General features: G+C 36.1%; 1 protein-coding gene across 2 annotated transcripts in view; it reads left to right on the top strand.

Annotated features, from left to right (window-relative positions):
• The window catches only part of ADAM9 (ADAM metallopeptidase domain 9), a 149,984-nt gene that overhangs the window by 89,452 nt on the left and 45,297 nt on the right, over nt 1-15,235 (top strand). For both annotated transcript variants that reach the window (XM_042983416.1, XM_042983417.1), the window contains exons 15-16: nt 398-503; nt 9,013-9,196. In XM_042983416.1, the coding sequence (XP_042839350.1) occupies nt 398-503; nt 9,013-9,196 (290 nt within the window). The remainder of the gene's footprint in view (nt 1-397; nt 504-9,012; nt 9,197-15,235) is intronic.

Below are 15,235 nucleotides of genomic sequence, written 5' to 3'. Positions count from 1 at the left end.
AGCTGGCAATGTCTTCACCAACCCTTCCCAGCCTGATCTAAAGTCTAATGATGTATTAGAGACATATTTGAGAGCGGGGAAAAGGAATATGCTGAGAACACTAGCATACTATGCATGCTTTTTCATTTATTTATAATTTCATCTTTTTAATGATATTTCTTGTAGGGTCTTAGTGTTTGAGCCCAGGCTAACTTTCAGGTACAATGTAAGCTTTATTTTTACATTTTGTTGTTAAGTATAAAAGTAGAACAAAAATGTTTTATCTGTGAGGCTTGACACTTTCTAGAAGGTGTTGAGGCAGTTCATCAAGCTGTATGGATTGTCATAGGGAATATACTTTTATTTATGAATTAAATTGCCATACCTTTTTTTTTTTTTTTTTTTTTTAATGTTACAGAAGCCAAGGCTGCCCCAAGAGATTGTTTCATTGATGTGAATTCTAAAGGTGACAGATTTGGCAATTGTGGTTTCTCTGGCAATGAGTACAAGAAGTGTGCCACTGGGTAAGTGGAGGTGAGGTTATAAAGGAATGTGAATGATTTTAAGACCCGTCATCTTGCAACTGCTGGCTTTCTCTCCCTTAAATACTGAACTTTTCAAATTAACTTTTCAAGTTTTAGAACATAAGACTTCAGCGAGACTCTGAAAAGAACTAGTAAAATAATTCATCCCTTTAGATGTTAACTGTCTAAAGTCTAATGGATTTTAGAATCTTTGTTTTTCCTTATTCTACAATAAGAACCTCAAATAAACACTCTTCCTCTTCTTTTTTTCATTAAAAGATGGCACTGATTAATGTGTAGATACCTGCAAAATTCATTCTGGATGTTGTTATTTTCTTCTTGCTCTATATAATTTTAAAGTGACAAATTAAAACCTTTTTTTTGTTTCTACATTTGCTTATTGTAAAAGTTAATAATTATTAAAGAATTACAAATAAAAAAAGTCATCCATAATATCAGTCCATATATATCTACTAATTGCATTGTGTTTCTTCCTCTTTTTTGTTTCTATGCACTGTACATACACACACTGATATTTTGTATAATTGGAATTATTCTATATTACTGAGCATCTCTTCTCTTTGCTCCTACTTTGCCAGTTAGTCTAAGTAACTGTACGGAAACAATGTTTGCTAAGAAGAAATAACAGCAGTCAATCTCCATGTCGCTAAATCCATCAGACATTGCTAGGTCTTCATGCTACTTGACCTTTTGGTGTCATTCAAGTATGTTGACTGTTTTTTCCTTGAAGAAACCTCTTTCCTTCGCTTTTGTGTGGGATGTTCTTCTAGTATTCTTTTCTGTGTTTCTGGTTGCTCCTTTAGTGTATTTGTAGGCTCATCTTTCTCTACTCAGCCATTAAATACTGGAGACACCACGTATGCTGGCTTACATGTGGCCTTCTGCCACAGGGCCTTTGCACACACTATTCCTTCTGCCTGGCATGCCTTCAGCTCCTCCAGATCTCAGTTTTAAAGACTTCCTCACCTTTCTTAACAGAGCCAGAGAGCCCTCTTGTAAGGTGTTCTTACTGCTGTGTGCTTTTCCCCCTTAATGTTAGCCAATTTATTTTGTTCTAATCATTTCTTGATATATAAAACAGAGTAGATGGAAGGAAGATAAGAAAAACAAGAAAGTGTTTCAAAAGGAGATATGAATGTAACTTTTGATATTCATCTTATATAGTTTCAAAAGTAGTTGTAGATATAAGTTCTCTTCTGTTTACATGGCACTTTTTTCTGGGGAAGTCATACTATTATTATTAATACATTTTTAGTGTATTTAAATTCTAAATTATTTTGGTTTATGCCCAAACCACTGTCCTAGTAAGAACAATCATTTAAAAATGATATGATGTGGGGCACCTCGGTGGCTCAGTCATGAGCCCAGGGTCGTGGGATCTAGCCCCATTTTGGGCTCTGTGCTGTGTGTGGAGCCTGCTTAAGATTCTCTCCCTCAACATCTCTCCCCCACTTGCACACGCTCTGTCTCTCAAATAAAATAAAAATGACAATATCTTCAAATAAGATAGAGGATAATTTTCCAGGTAAAAAGAAGAATAAATACAAAACCAGTTCTAGGCATAGAATTTTATGATTCTTTTCTGGTGTTTAGAAAAGACACAGGAGGGTCTGTCCTGCATTTTGGGGAGACTGGACCCATCTTGGTTACCGTAATTTGTCTAAATTAAAATGAGAAAAATAGGAACTTGAATGTTGAACGAAGGACGAACTGCTTAAGAAATTGGATGTTTTTTTTTGTTGTTGAATTTGATGTGTTTTCCTTATTGTTCATATCATTAATTTTTTAAAATTTATATTGTGATTTCTCCTGTGACTCCTGAGTTATTAAAAGTGTGTTGCTTAATTTCTAGATATTTGGGAGTATTCTGGTTATGTTTTTGATTTCTAGTTTAATTCCAATGAGAACATACTCTGTATAACTTTAGTTCTTTGCAGTTTATTGAGATGTGAGTTATTGCCCAGCATGTGGTCTCTTTTGGTGAACGTCCATGTACAATTGGAAAAAAAGTGCATTCTATAGTTATTGGGTTGTGTTATTCTATAAATGTTGACAGTCTTATTCAAGCTTCCTATATCTTTGTGTTGCATGTGTGTGTTTTAGGTTTGTCCTTCAATTTAAAAAAAAAATTTTTTTTTTAATGTTTATTTTTGAGAGAGAGAGACAGAGCATAAGCAGGGGAGGAGCAGAGAGAGAGGGAGACACAAAATCTGAAACAGGCTCCAGGTTCTGAGCTGTCAGCATAGAGCCCGATGTGGGGCTCAAACTCACAAACTGTGAGATCATGACCTGAGCCAAAGCCGGATGCTCAACCGACTGAGCCACCCAGGCACCCCCTTGTCCTTTAATTTCTGAGAGAAGTGGGTTAAAATCTCCAGCTATGATTATAAAGTTGTCTGTTTCTCTTTTTTAGTTCTATACATTTTTTTGCTGTGTGTCTTTTGAATCAGTAAATTCTTATGTTATTAGGTGCATCCACATTTAGGATTGTTATGTCTCCTTGACGAATTGGCCCTTTAATTATTACCAAATTTTCTTCTTTATCTTTGCAATATTCTTGTTTAGCATTTGTTGCAGTTTCATTTGTTTATGTGACTGTTTGGTGATCACCCTTCATTGGTAAACTAAAGTGCAGTGACACGTTTTATCTTATGTGTTTAGTGTAATATTTGGCACGTGATAAGTACCTATTAAATATTTGTTGAATGAATGTAGGAACAGATGATACAGCTGATGGGTGGATAATTAGTGTAACTGATTAAATGAACTGAGGTGAAACTTTGGGGTAAGTGGATTAATGCAGACTTGGAGAGAGCTTGCTAGACGTGTCTGATCTTTGTCTTTAGCCTGGTTCTGTTTCCATGATCTTATGAGTATCTTAATGAAATTATAGAAACTACACTTAGGAAATGTATAAATTACTGGGTAGCTGATTTGAAAAACATTTTATAATAGTAATATAGCATTAATATAGCCATTAGGAATGCATATCTGAAGTCAGACTCCTTGGGTTTGAATACTGCTTCAACTGCTTAAGATCTCTGAGACTTTGGACAAGTTGCTTTCCTTTTCTTTTTCTTCTGTGCCTCATTTTTCTATAAAATGAGGATAATAATGGTACCTATTTCCAGTTGTTTTGAAGACCAAATGTGTTGATGGATGCTAGTACTAAGAAGAATACCCGATTCGTTGCAAGACTCATCATTGTCATCATTGCTTTGTAATCATCCTCATCACAGAAAATGTATAAAATCTAGAAGAATCTAAAGGAAGTGAACCCTGTGGTCCTGCCATCCAGAGATACTCCCTCACATTTTTGTTGTATTTCCTTTTTGTATGTGTGTATATACATTCATAAGCATACATTTGTGCATCATACATGTATGTACACATACATATGTGTACTCAGAGCCCCGCATCTGTATGTATAAACAAAATTGCAAAGTATGATTTACACTATTTTATAAATTCAGTTTACTTTCCACTATATTAAGAGAGCTTATAGGATGTATTCAGCTTCTTTTAATCATTTCCTTATTTTAGGAATTCAAGTTGTTTCTAGTAGTTTGCTATTTTATTTTACTTTATTATTATATTTTTTAACGTTTATATTTGAAAGAGAGAGGACAGAGTGCAAGTGGGAGAGGGGCCGAGAGAGAGGGAGACACAGAATCTGAAGCAGGCTCCAGGGTCTGAGCTGCAAACACAGAGCCTGATGCGGGGTTTGAACTCACGAACTGTGAGATCATAACCTGAGTCACAGTCAGACGCTTAACCGACTGAGCCATCCAGGCACCCCGTAGTTTGCTATTTTAAATAAGGTTGTGATATATACAGCTGAAGTATTTGTTTATTTCTCTGATTGTTTCCTTAATAGCTTTTCTCAAAAAATATGGATAAGTTTTAAGGCTCCTCATAGATACTTCCAAATTGATCTTCAAAACATTTAACTGATTTATGCTTTCCCTACCGCCTCACCAATGCCAGAGTGTTATCTTAAAAATTTATAGTTGACCTTTTTTTTTTTTTTTAAATTTTTTTAACGTCTATTTTATTTTTGAGACAGAGAGAGACAGAGCATGAACGGGGGAGGGGCAGAGAGAGAGGGAGACACAGAATCGGAAACAGGCTCCGGGCTCTGAGCCATCAGCCCAGAGCCCGACGCGGGACTCGAACTCACGGACCGTGAGATCGTGACCTGAGCCGAAGTCGGACGCTTAACCGACTGAGCCACCCAGGCGCCCCAAAAATTATAGTTGACCTTTGAACAACATGGGGGTTAGAGATGCTGACTTCCCACATAGTCACAAATTCACTTATAACTTTTGACTCCCCTAAAACTTAATTACAATAGCCTACTATTGATCAGAAGCCTTACCAATAACAAAAAAATAGTTGATTGAATGTTATATGTATTATATGCTGTGTTCTTACAATAAAGTAAGCTAGAGACAATGTTATTAAGAAAATCATAAGGAAGAGAAAATACATTTGCAGGACTGCACTGTAAAAAATCCATGTGTTAAGTGGACCTGTGCAGTTCAAACATGTAATGTTCTAGGGTTAGCTGGACTTTTCCAATTTGTTATATCAAATAGATGTTTCTTTTTTTGTTTTTTGTTTTTGTTTTTTTTTAATTTTAGAGAGGGAGAGCGTGAATGGGGGACAGGAGCAGAGGGTTGGGGGGGGGAGAGAGAGAGAGAGAGCGCGCGCGCAAGTGATCTTAAGCAGTCTCCACACTCAGTGCAGAGCCTGATGTGGGGCTCAAGTCCCACGACCCGGAGATCGTGACCTGAGCCAAAATCAAGAGTTGGATGCTTAACCCACTGAGCCACCCAGGTGCCCCCATTTTTTAAAAATGTTTATTTATTTTGAGAGAGGGAGAAAGTGTGAGCACACATAAGTGGGGGGAGGGGCAAAGAGAGAGGGAAAAGAGACAGAATCCCAAGTAGGCTCTACACTTTGAACTCAGAGCCTGACACAGGGCTTGATCCCATGAACTGTGAGATCATGACCTGAGCCGAAATCAGGAGTCAGATGCTTAAATGCCTGAGCCACCCAGGCGCCCCTCATTTTTATTTTAAATGAATTTGTAAATAATTATTTAAGATTTTTTGTTGTTGTTCAAAAGATGTTTAAAGAGATCTAGAAAAATGTGGCTTCCACTCTTACTCTTTTTCTCTCTTCCCACCCTACCCCCAGGTACCTATTTCTGTTAGCTTTTGGTATGTCTTTGCAGTGTCTTTCTGCCAGTACAGTCTTATTCCTCCCCCCTCCCCGCTTCCTGTTGTGCATACTGCAGACACTGTTGTGCAGATTGTATTGTTGCATTTCACCGAAAGAGCTCTCTTCTCTTTCAGTACATAGATGGTGTCATCTTTTAAAAAACTTTTTAAACAAAAAATTTCAAATATACAGAGGAGCAGAAGGAATACAGAGGAGTAGAAGGAGTATTTCAAATATACAGAAGGAGTAGAAGTATGATGAAACCCATATATTCTAGATTAAAAACATTGTTGGCATTCTATCATATTTTCTTTGTCTAGACTTGTCTGAACCACTTTTAAATAAATTCTAGGCATTATGATACTTCATTCCTAAATTCTTTAGTATTCATCTCTGACAGATAAGGCCATTCACAATACCAATGTCATACCTACCAAAATTAATAATTTCCTAATATCATGTAATATCTGGTCAATATTAAAGTTTCTCCAGCTGTCCTCAAGTTGTGTTTCATAGCTGTTTTTTTGCCACATCAGGATTCCGTCAAGGATCATGCATCACATTTAGTTGTCATGCCACTTATGTCACTTTTAATATAAAATATGTAGTCTTCTTCATTAATTTTTTTTTCTTTTTGACGACAGTGATCTGAGGGAAATAACTGGGCCAGTTCTTTTAGTATGGCCCGTGATCTGGATTTGTTTGATAGTTTCTTCTCAATGTTGCTTTATATGTGTCTCTATCCCTAAATTGTCTATAAATCAGAAGTTAAATCTAAAGTCGTAATTAGATTCAGGTTAAACATTTTAGGGAAGAATACTTCGTAAGTGGCACATGATGTCAAGGAGGCACATAATTCTGGGTTGTCTTTTTATTAGTGGTCAAACCCCCAACCCCCATGTCAGGCTCCATGCTGAGCCTGGAACTTGCTCCCACCAATGTTTTGCTTCACAGTTTTAATATGCATTGATGATCCTTGCCTGAAGCAATTATTCTATTGAGGCTTGTGATAGAATTTTCTTTTATAATATAACCATGAACACCTCTTAGCTTTGTTGGCTGTTTGTATTCCTTATTTTGTGAATTGCCTTTTTTGTATCTTTGCTAATTTTTTCTGTGGAAGTGGGTTTTTTTCTTACTGATTTTTAACAGCTTTATATATATATATTTAATTTTTTAAAAAAATTATTTTTATTTTTGAGAGTGAGTGAGCAGGGGAGGGGCAGAGAGAGAGGGAGACGGAGAATAAAAAGCAGGCTCCATGCTGACAGTAGAGAGCCTCATGTGGGGGTTGAACTCATGAACTGTAAATTCATGACTTGAGCTGAATTCAGGCACTTAACCAACTAAGCCACCTAGGTGTCCTATGGCTTTTTATACATTAAGAGTATTTTCCTTTTACTTTTTAACATGTCACCAAGACTACATATGAAACACTGAGTATATCATTGCAGCTTGAATTTTGGTAGGTCCAACAGATGTTAACTAAGGTCTGCTTTATGCTACACTTTGTTCTGGAGGTTTTCTTTTTTTAAAAAATTATTCTTTATTTGAGAGAGAGAGAGAGAGAGAGAGAGAGAGAGAGAGAGGGTGGGTGAGAGAAATGGAGGGAGAGAGACAGAGAATCCCAAGTAGGTTACAGGCTCAGCATGGAGCCTGACGTGGGGCTTGATCCCACAACCCTGGGATCATTATTTGAGCTGAAATCAAGAGTCAGACTCTCAACTGACTGAGCCACCCAGGCACCCCATGTTTTAGAGGTTTTCATATCTAATTTCAACCAACTATGTGAGATAGACATTATTATTTATCTCTTGTTTTTCAGATGAAGGAAGTGAAGCTCAGAAAGTTTAAACACTTTATTCAGGTTAACTAGGGAATAAATGGTGACATAAGAATAAATGTAAATGAGACAAAATTACTAACCCTTAAGTGCAGGATGGAGGAAAGAGGAGACTTAACAATATATGCAAAAAGTAAATAGGAATTTTAGCTAGTGATCAGTTCAAGGGCATCTATAATGTAATGTAGTTACCATAAAAGCTACTGTAATCATGGGCCTAATAGTAGTATAGTATCTAGAATATAGGAAATGTGAGCTCTGTTATGTTATTTGCTTATCAGGCTATAACTGAAATTTCATGCCCTGCTCTGAGCACTGTGCTTCAAGAGGCAATGAGAGAACCTGGAACATATTTAGAGGGGAGCTTCCTTGTTCCATGAGAAATGATTATAAGATATTGCTCTGGTGAATAAGTATTTAGGAACTATGTGATAATTGTCCTAAAATAGCTGCCATGTGGAAGAAGGAAAAGACATTTGCTATTAGCTGTGTGATCTCATGTGGAAGGTCTGGGACCAATGAGGAAAAGTTATAAGGATATAAATTTTAGCTCAAGAAATAAAATAGTTTTATGAAAGCTAGACTGCGAATTTTTAGGGGGTGATTAATTAGAGGAATTGGTGAATTAGAGGAAAACAATATCCTATAATGACTTGGAAGTGATAACATAAAGGAGATTCTAGTATAGGGTAGATTCTTGGATCACAAGGCAATCAGGTAGAAAATTTCAATATAGCATCTTAAGAGTTGATATTAGTGGTATTTAGTGTGTTATGGAAGGGTATAGGAAGGGCATTTAGCTAACACAGCCTTGGTAATAGGAATTGTAGTCAGATAACCCTTCATAGAGTTGTAATATTGAATCAGTGAATTGAATTAGTGAATTAATGAGTTAATGAATTGAGTCTTAAATTAAGTAACTAAGAGTTAGCTTAGCCCAAGCCACGAAGGGTGGAGTCCTTTCTTAATTATTTTATAGTACAGAATCTAATTTTCTCCTTATGGCAACTCTGTAAGAAGTCACAACCGAATTTTGGTATAGTTCTATTATTTTCTATGGAAAAGCATTTATAAAATTATATTTATAAACAACTCTTTAGTTAGACGTGTTTGAGCCCTAAACCGCTAGTAAAGAGAGAGTAGGGGTGGGGAGAGAAGGAGCAGGAACACCACCTGGTACACCTACTGATTTCATCCTAGCATCCAGTTATCTCTGCCATATTTGAAGAGACCTGCTTAGGTGCCTTTGCTCTTATATGCTTTCTCTGTTGAGACTCCCTTCAGCTAACTATCAGTAAACTTTCTTTAAGTAAAAAAAAAACAACAAAAAACTTTATGTGTCCAAATATATAATTTTTATTTTTATTTTGTATCTACAGTGGGTGCATTTTATGTTTGCATTATTTCTCTATCTTACAGGAATGCTTTGTGTGGAAAGCTTCAGTGTGAGAATGTACAAGACATGCCTGTATTTGGAATTGTGCCTGCTATAATTCAGACTCCCAGTAGAGGCACCAAATGTTGGGGTGTGGATTTCCAGCTAGGATCGGATGTTCCAGATCCTGGGATGGTGAACGAGGGTACAAGATGTGATGATGGAAAGGTAATCAGAATGTTTTCTATTTATAATTTAAAATTAAAAAAATAAAAAAAGCATTATACAAAGTAAGTGGTTATTCTTTTCTTATTTATAAAAGAAATCTAATGTTTTTTTGGTAGAGATTTTGGAAAATACAAAATTAAGAATGGCTGTTATTCTACTATCCAGATTTCACTGGCAGTCATATATTATAACCACTAGTCTGTGTTGCTGTGCATATTTCTTTCCATTATCAATGGTGCTATAATTTATTAGCAGTCTGCTATTATTGGGACATTTAGGTGATTGCCAGGATTGTGAGTGTGTGTGTGTGTGTGTGTGTGTGTGTGTGTGTATGATTGTGTGTCTCTAGACTAGAATGTGTAGTACCAGAAATGTCATAATGCTTGTCCCCCCATGCTCTCTGCTACCCTGATCACTGCTGTTTGGATCAGATATGAGTCAAGAGTCAGCCAGCTCCTGACTCACTACCATTGGTTTCTATATGATAAGATGAGCTAGGACAAATTCCTTTTGGGGGGGAATATATAATTAAGAAATACTATTAAGAATAGGGCAGAAACTGTAAGAATTCTTCAGCAATGCTATGAAGCAAGAGCAGGGCTAGAATGGTTATGGCAAACTTCAGTCATATACAAAAGATATGGGGGAGCAGGAGTGTTGGGCAAATTGAAGAAACCAATTTAAAGGAGAGTAGAGGAGGGGGAAGAGAGAGAGAACACAAGTGACTGATAAGGTGACACATAAAAAAGACGGGTGGACTTGCTAGTTACCTCAGTCATTGTGTACTGAGTTTTCAGTTCCAGTTCTGTTCCTCCTTTCCTACAAAAAGACCCTTATATTTTTGTGCCTGTTGTTGCCACTATAAAAACTCGATTGCTGTAGTTACTATAAACAATGCTGAGGTAAATGGCTTTATAAATAAAAATTTCAGAATATTATGATTGTTTCCTGAGGTGAAACTACTATAATGGGGTGTGCATACTTTTTAAGGTTTTAGAGTTTTGCATGAATTCTCTTTTACTTTTTTAAGTTTATTTATTTATTTTGAGAGAGAGAGAGAGCAGCATGAGTGGGTGAGGAGCAAAGAGAGAGGGAGAAAGAGAATCCCGACCAGGCGCCATGCTATCAGCACATGGAGCCCAGTGCTGGGCTCCAACTCATGAACCGTGAGATCATGACCTGAGTCGAAATCAGGAGTTGGACGCTTAACCAACTGAGCCACCCAGGTGCCCGTGCCTGATTCTCTTTAGAAAAAGCTTTAATAGTTTATTTTCCAACCAGTTTTTAGTGGGAAATGTTTTAATTCTTCACACCATAGTCAAGATTAGCTATCATTTTCAAGCTTTCGTTGCTGGTTTCCTTTTTATTTTACTTTCTTCTTAATTATTAGTGATGTTGAATTTTTTTGTCTCTATATGTTTATTCCTTCTTCTGTGATTTGCCATGTTGATGTTCTTTATACACTTAAAAATTGGCCTGTTTTCTTATTGATTTTGAATTTGATTTCTTATTGATTTTAAAGAACCTTAATTAATTTACATCATATGTAACAAATATAATATATAAATATACATATATGATGTTTTTGCCCAGCTCACTTCTTGCGTCTTCTTTCTTTTGTTTTTAGTGGGTTTTTTTTGCTGTGTTTGCATTTTTATGTATTTTTTTTTTTTTTTCAACGTTTTTTAATTTATTTTTGGGACAGAGAGAGACATAGCATGAACGGGGGAGGGGCAGAGAGAGAGGGAGACACAGAATCGGAAACAGGCTCCAGGCTCCGAGCCATCAGCCCAGAGCCTGATGCGGGGCTCGAACTCACGGACCGTGAGATCGTGACCTGGCTGAAGTCGGACGCTCAACCGACTGCGCCACCCAGGCGCCCCTCATTTTTATGTATTTAAAGCTGTTATTCTCTTCCTTTATGGTTTCTAACTTTACTTACATGTTTTATAAGACTTCTATCAGTATATCAGATCATTATTCTCTTGTATTTTGTAGTAGATTTTGTTTTTTATTTAATGCCTCTTTAATCCAGGGGAATGTTGAGTGTATATAGTATGAGGTTGGCATTCTTTTTTTCTCTTTTATCATTTATTCATTACTGTATGCTGAGTTCTAATGCCATTTTTTTTCAGAATGGCTTATCATTTGCCTTAACCTCATTTATAATCTCTTTCCTTTAATTTGAAATTTTATTTAAATTACCGATTAAATTTTTATATATTCTAGGGCTTAATTTTTGTTTTTTCCCTCTTCATGCCCATTGATAGGTCTAACTACTCATGTGTCAGTACTGCCTTGATTTAGTTTTTATTGGTTTTATAATGTATTTTTCTTACCTGGTCATGCAAATACCCTCCCATTCTTTTTTCCTAGTTCTCTTGGCTATTTTTATTCGCTTATAATTCCAGATGAACTTGAGATAATGTTTGTTGAGGTGCAAAAAAAATTAAAATCTAAAAAACTAAAAAATGCTTTGGAATTTTGGTTGGGATGACATTAAATTTATAAACTTACAATGGGAAAAAGTGACATCATTACATTATTGAGTCTTCTCAAAGTAGAACATGGTATGTGTGTCCATTTTTGAGGGGTCTTCTTTTAAAGATTTACTAATAAAGGTATTTATGTTTTTTGTTAATTTTATTATTGGGTAGATTTTTATTGTTATTATGAATAGGCCCATTTTCTCCTGTTACATTTTCTGTTTTGTTATATTTCAGTTTCTAATTGGTTTTTACTGACAAGAGAAGCTATTTTGTTTGTATTTTTGACTGGGTATTATTGATATTCAGAAAAAATTTCATTTGTATATGTTTATTTTGTTACCAGGCATACACTTAGTGTTTACCTATTTCTATTGTCAATTATATTAGAATTTTCTTTTTTTTTTCTCTTACAAACCTTTGACTTCTTTTTTTTTTTTTTAATATATGAAATTTATTGTCAAATTGGTTTCCATACAACACCCAGTGCTCATCCCAAAAGGTGCCCTCCTCAATACCCATTACCCACCCTCCCCTCCCTCCCACCCCCCCATCAACCCTCAGTTTGTTCTCCGTTTTTAACAGTCTCTTATGCTTTCGCTGTCTCCCACTCTAACCTCTTTTTTTTTTTTTTTCCCTTCCCTTCCCCCATGGGTTTCTGTTAAGTTTCTCAGGATCCACATAAGAGTGAAACCATATGGTATCTGTCTTTCTCTGTATGGCTTATTTCACTTAGCATCACACTCTCCAGTTCCATCCACGTTGCTACAAAGGGCCATATTTCATTCTTTCTCATTGCCATGTAGTACTCCATTGTGTATATAAACCACAATTTCTTTATCCATTCATCAGTTGGTGGACATTTAGGCTCTTTCTATAATTTGGCTATTGAGAGTGCTGCTATAAACATTGGGGTACAAGTGCCCCTATGCATCAGTACTCCTGTATCCCTTGGATAAATTCCTAGCAGTGCTATTGCTGGGTCATAGGGTAGGTCTATTTTTAATTTTCTGAGGAACCTCCACACTGCTTTCCAGAGCGGCTGCACCAATTTGCATTCCCACCAACAGTGCAAGAGAGTTCCCGTTTCTCCACATCCTAGAATTTTCTAAGTAAAAGTCATCATCTGCAAATGATAAAAAGTTGGTTTCCTTTCCCATATTTACAGTTTGGATTTATTTTCTTGTGTAATTGCAATGATAGCACTTCCAGAATAATTGTAAATAGTGATAGTGTGCATCTTTGTCTTGACTCTGACATGAGTGGGAATGCGTTTAGCCTTTCAAGGTTATGTATGATTTTGGCTAATCGCTTGGGGTACATGGTATTTTTCACTTAATGCAGTATCCTTTTAATCCTATTGAATAAGGATAAAAATAAACAGTAGATTTTACATTTTATAAGTAGTTCTTTGACATTAAAATATTAAATATTTAAAAAATATTAGATACTATGAAGATAATCATTTGGAACACCTGGGTGGCTCAGTTGGTTGAGCGTCTGACTTCAGCTCAGGTCATGATCTTGCAGTTTGTGAGTTTGAGCCCTGTGTCGAGCTCTGTGCTGACAGCTTAGAGCCCGGAGCCTTCTTTGGATTTTCTGTGTCCTTCCCTCTCTCTGCTGTTCCCCAACTTGTGATGTCTCTCTCTCTCAAAAATAAATAAATAAAAACATTAAAAAAAAAATCATTATTTACCTTTGACCTATTGATATGTGCTGGGTTATATCAATAAATTCCCTAACATTAAATTATCTTTGCATTCCTGGAGCACACACTGGTAACATTAAATTTTTCTTTAGATATATTCCCGGATTCTATGTGTTGGTGAATTTACTTTTGTGTTTCTGAAACTGTCTACTTTTGATGTTTTTTGAATTTATGAACTTTTACTCTGTAGATTGTAGTCAGTACTCTTAAGTCCCACAAAAAACTCAGATAATATTGAATTAAAGTATAACAGGATTAATTGATTTAAACCAAAGAATCAAATAAAGAGCTTTGGAACCCCAAATCTCAAATAATGTTTCTACGATCTTTGCTTCTCCCTTTTGGCTCCCCGCCCCTCCCTTGCCCCAGCTTATTGAGATATAATTAACATTTAATATGCTATATGTTTAAGGTGTACAGTGTGATGATTTGATACATGTATATATTGTGAAATGACTACCACAGTAAGGTTAGTTAACACTTCTATAACCTCCCATAAATATAATTTTTTTTCTTTTTTTTTTTTTTGGTGGTACAATATTTAAGATTTACTCTCTTGGTAACTTTCAAGTGTATAATATTGTTAACTACAATCATCAGGCTGACTATTAGATACCCAGAACTTACTCATCTTTTAACTGGAGTTTTGTACTATTGGATCAACATCTCCCCATTTTTCCTATGAGTGAGGCTTCACCCCCCCCCTCCTTTTTTTTTTAAAGACTTCACATATATGTGAGATCATATGGTATTTGTCTGTCTTTGTCAGACTTTCTTCACTTAGAATAATGTCCCCAAGGTCCATGCATGTTGTTGCAAATGACAGGATTGGTCGTTCAGGAGTGTGTTGTTTACTTTCCACATTTTTTGTGAATTTTACACATTCCTCCTGTTACTAATTTCTAGTTTCAAACCATTGTGATTGGAAAAGATACTAGATATGATTTCAGTCTTCTTAAATATGTTGTCTTGCTTTGTGGCCCAACATAAGTTGTATCCTGTAGAATGTTCTGTGTGTGCCTCAGAAGAGTATGTATTCTGCTGCTGTTGCATGGCTGTTCTGTTTATGTCTGTTAGATCCATTTTGGTCTATAAAGTTCTTTAGATCTGCTGTTTCCTTATTAAATTTCTGTCTGGGGGCACCTGGGTGGCTCAGTTGGCTAAGCATTCATCTCTTGATTTTGGCTGAGGTCACGATCTCACGGTTTGTGAGATCGAGCCCCTGTGTTGGGCTGTGCACTGAGAGTGTGGAGCCTGCTTGGGATTCTGTTCCTCTCTGCCTGCCCTCCCCAGCTGCTCACGTATTCACGCATGCTCTCTCTCAAAATAAATAAGATCATCTGTCTGGATGATCTATCCAATGTTGAAAGTGGGGTATTGAAGTCTACTACTAGTATTGTATTGCTGTCTGTTTCTCTCTTCACTTTTGTCACTATTTGGTTTAAATATTTAAATGCTCCAGTGGAAGGTACATAAATACTTAAAATTATTACATCGATGAATTGTCTCCTTTATCCCCATTTCATGGCCTTCTTTGTCTCTTGCAACCAATTCTGACTAAGTCTATTATATGTGATATAAATATAGCCGTTCCTGCTCTTTTGGTTACCATTGGCATAGAATATGTTTTTCTGGCCCTTCACTTTCAACCGGTGTGTCCTTAACACTATAAGTGAGCCTCTTTTAGGCAGCATATTGTTGGATATGTATATATTTTTAAGTCTATTCAGCCACTTTGTGTCTTTTGATATGGGACTTTAGTTCATTTCTATTTAAAGTAATTATTGATAGCTAAGGACTCATTGCCATTTCATTGTTTGTTGACTGTTTTTAGTTCTTTTGTTC

The sequence above is a fragment of the Panthera tigris genome, chromosome B1, assembly GCF_018350195.1.
Source record: "Panthera tigris isolate Pti1 chromosome B1, P.tigris_Pti1_mat1.1, whole genome shotgun sequence".
Lineage (NCBI taxonomy): Eukaryota > Metazoa > Chordata > Mammalia > Carnivora > Felidae > Panthera > Panthera tigris.
This window is presented reverse-complemented; position numbering and strand designations above follow the sequence as displayed.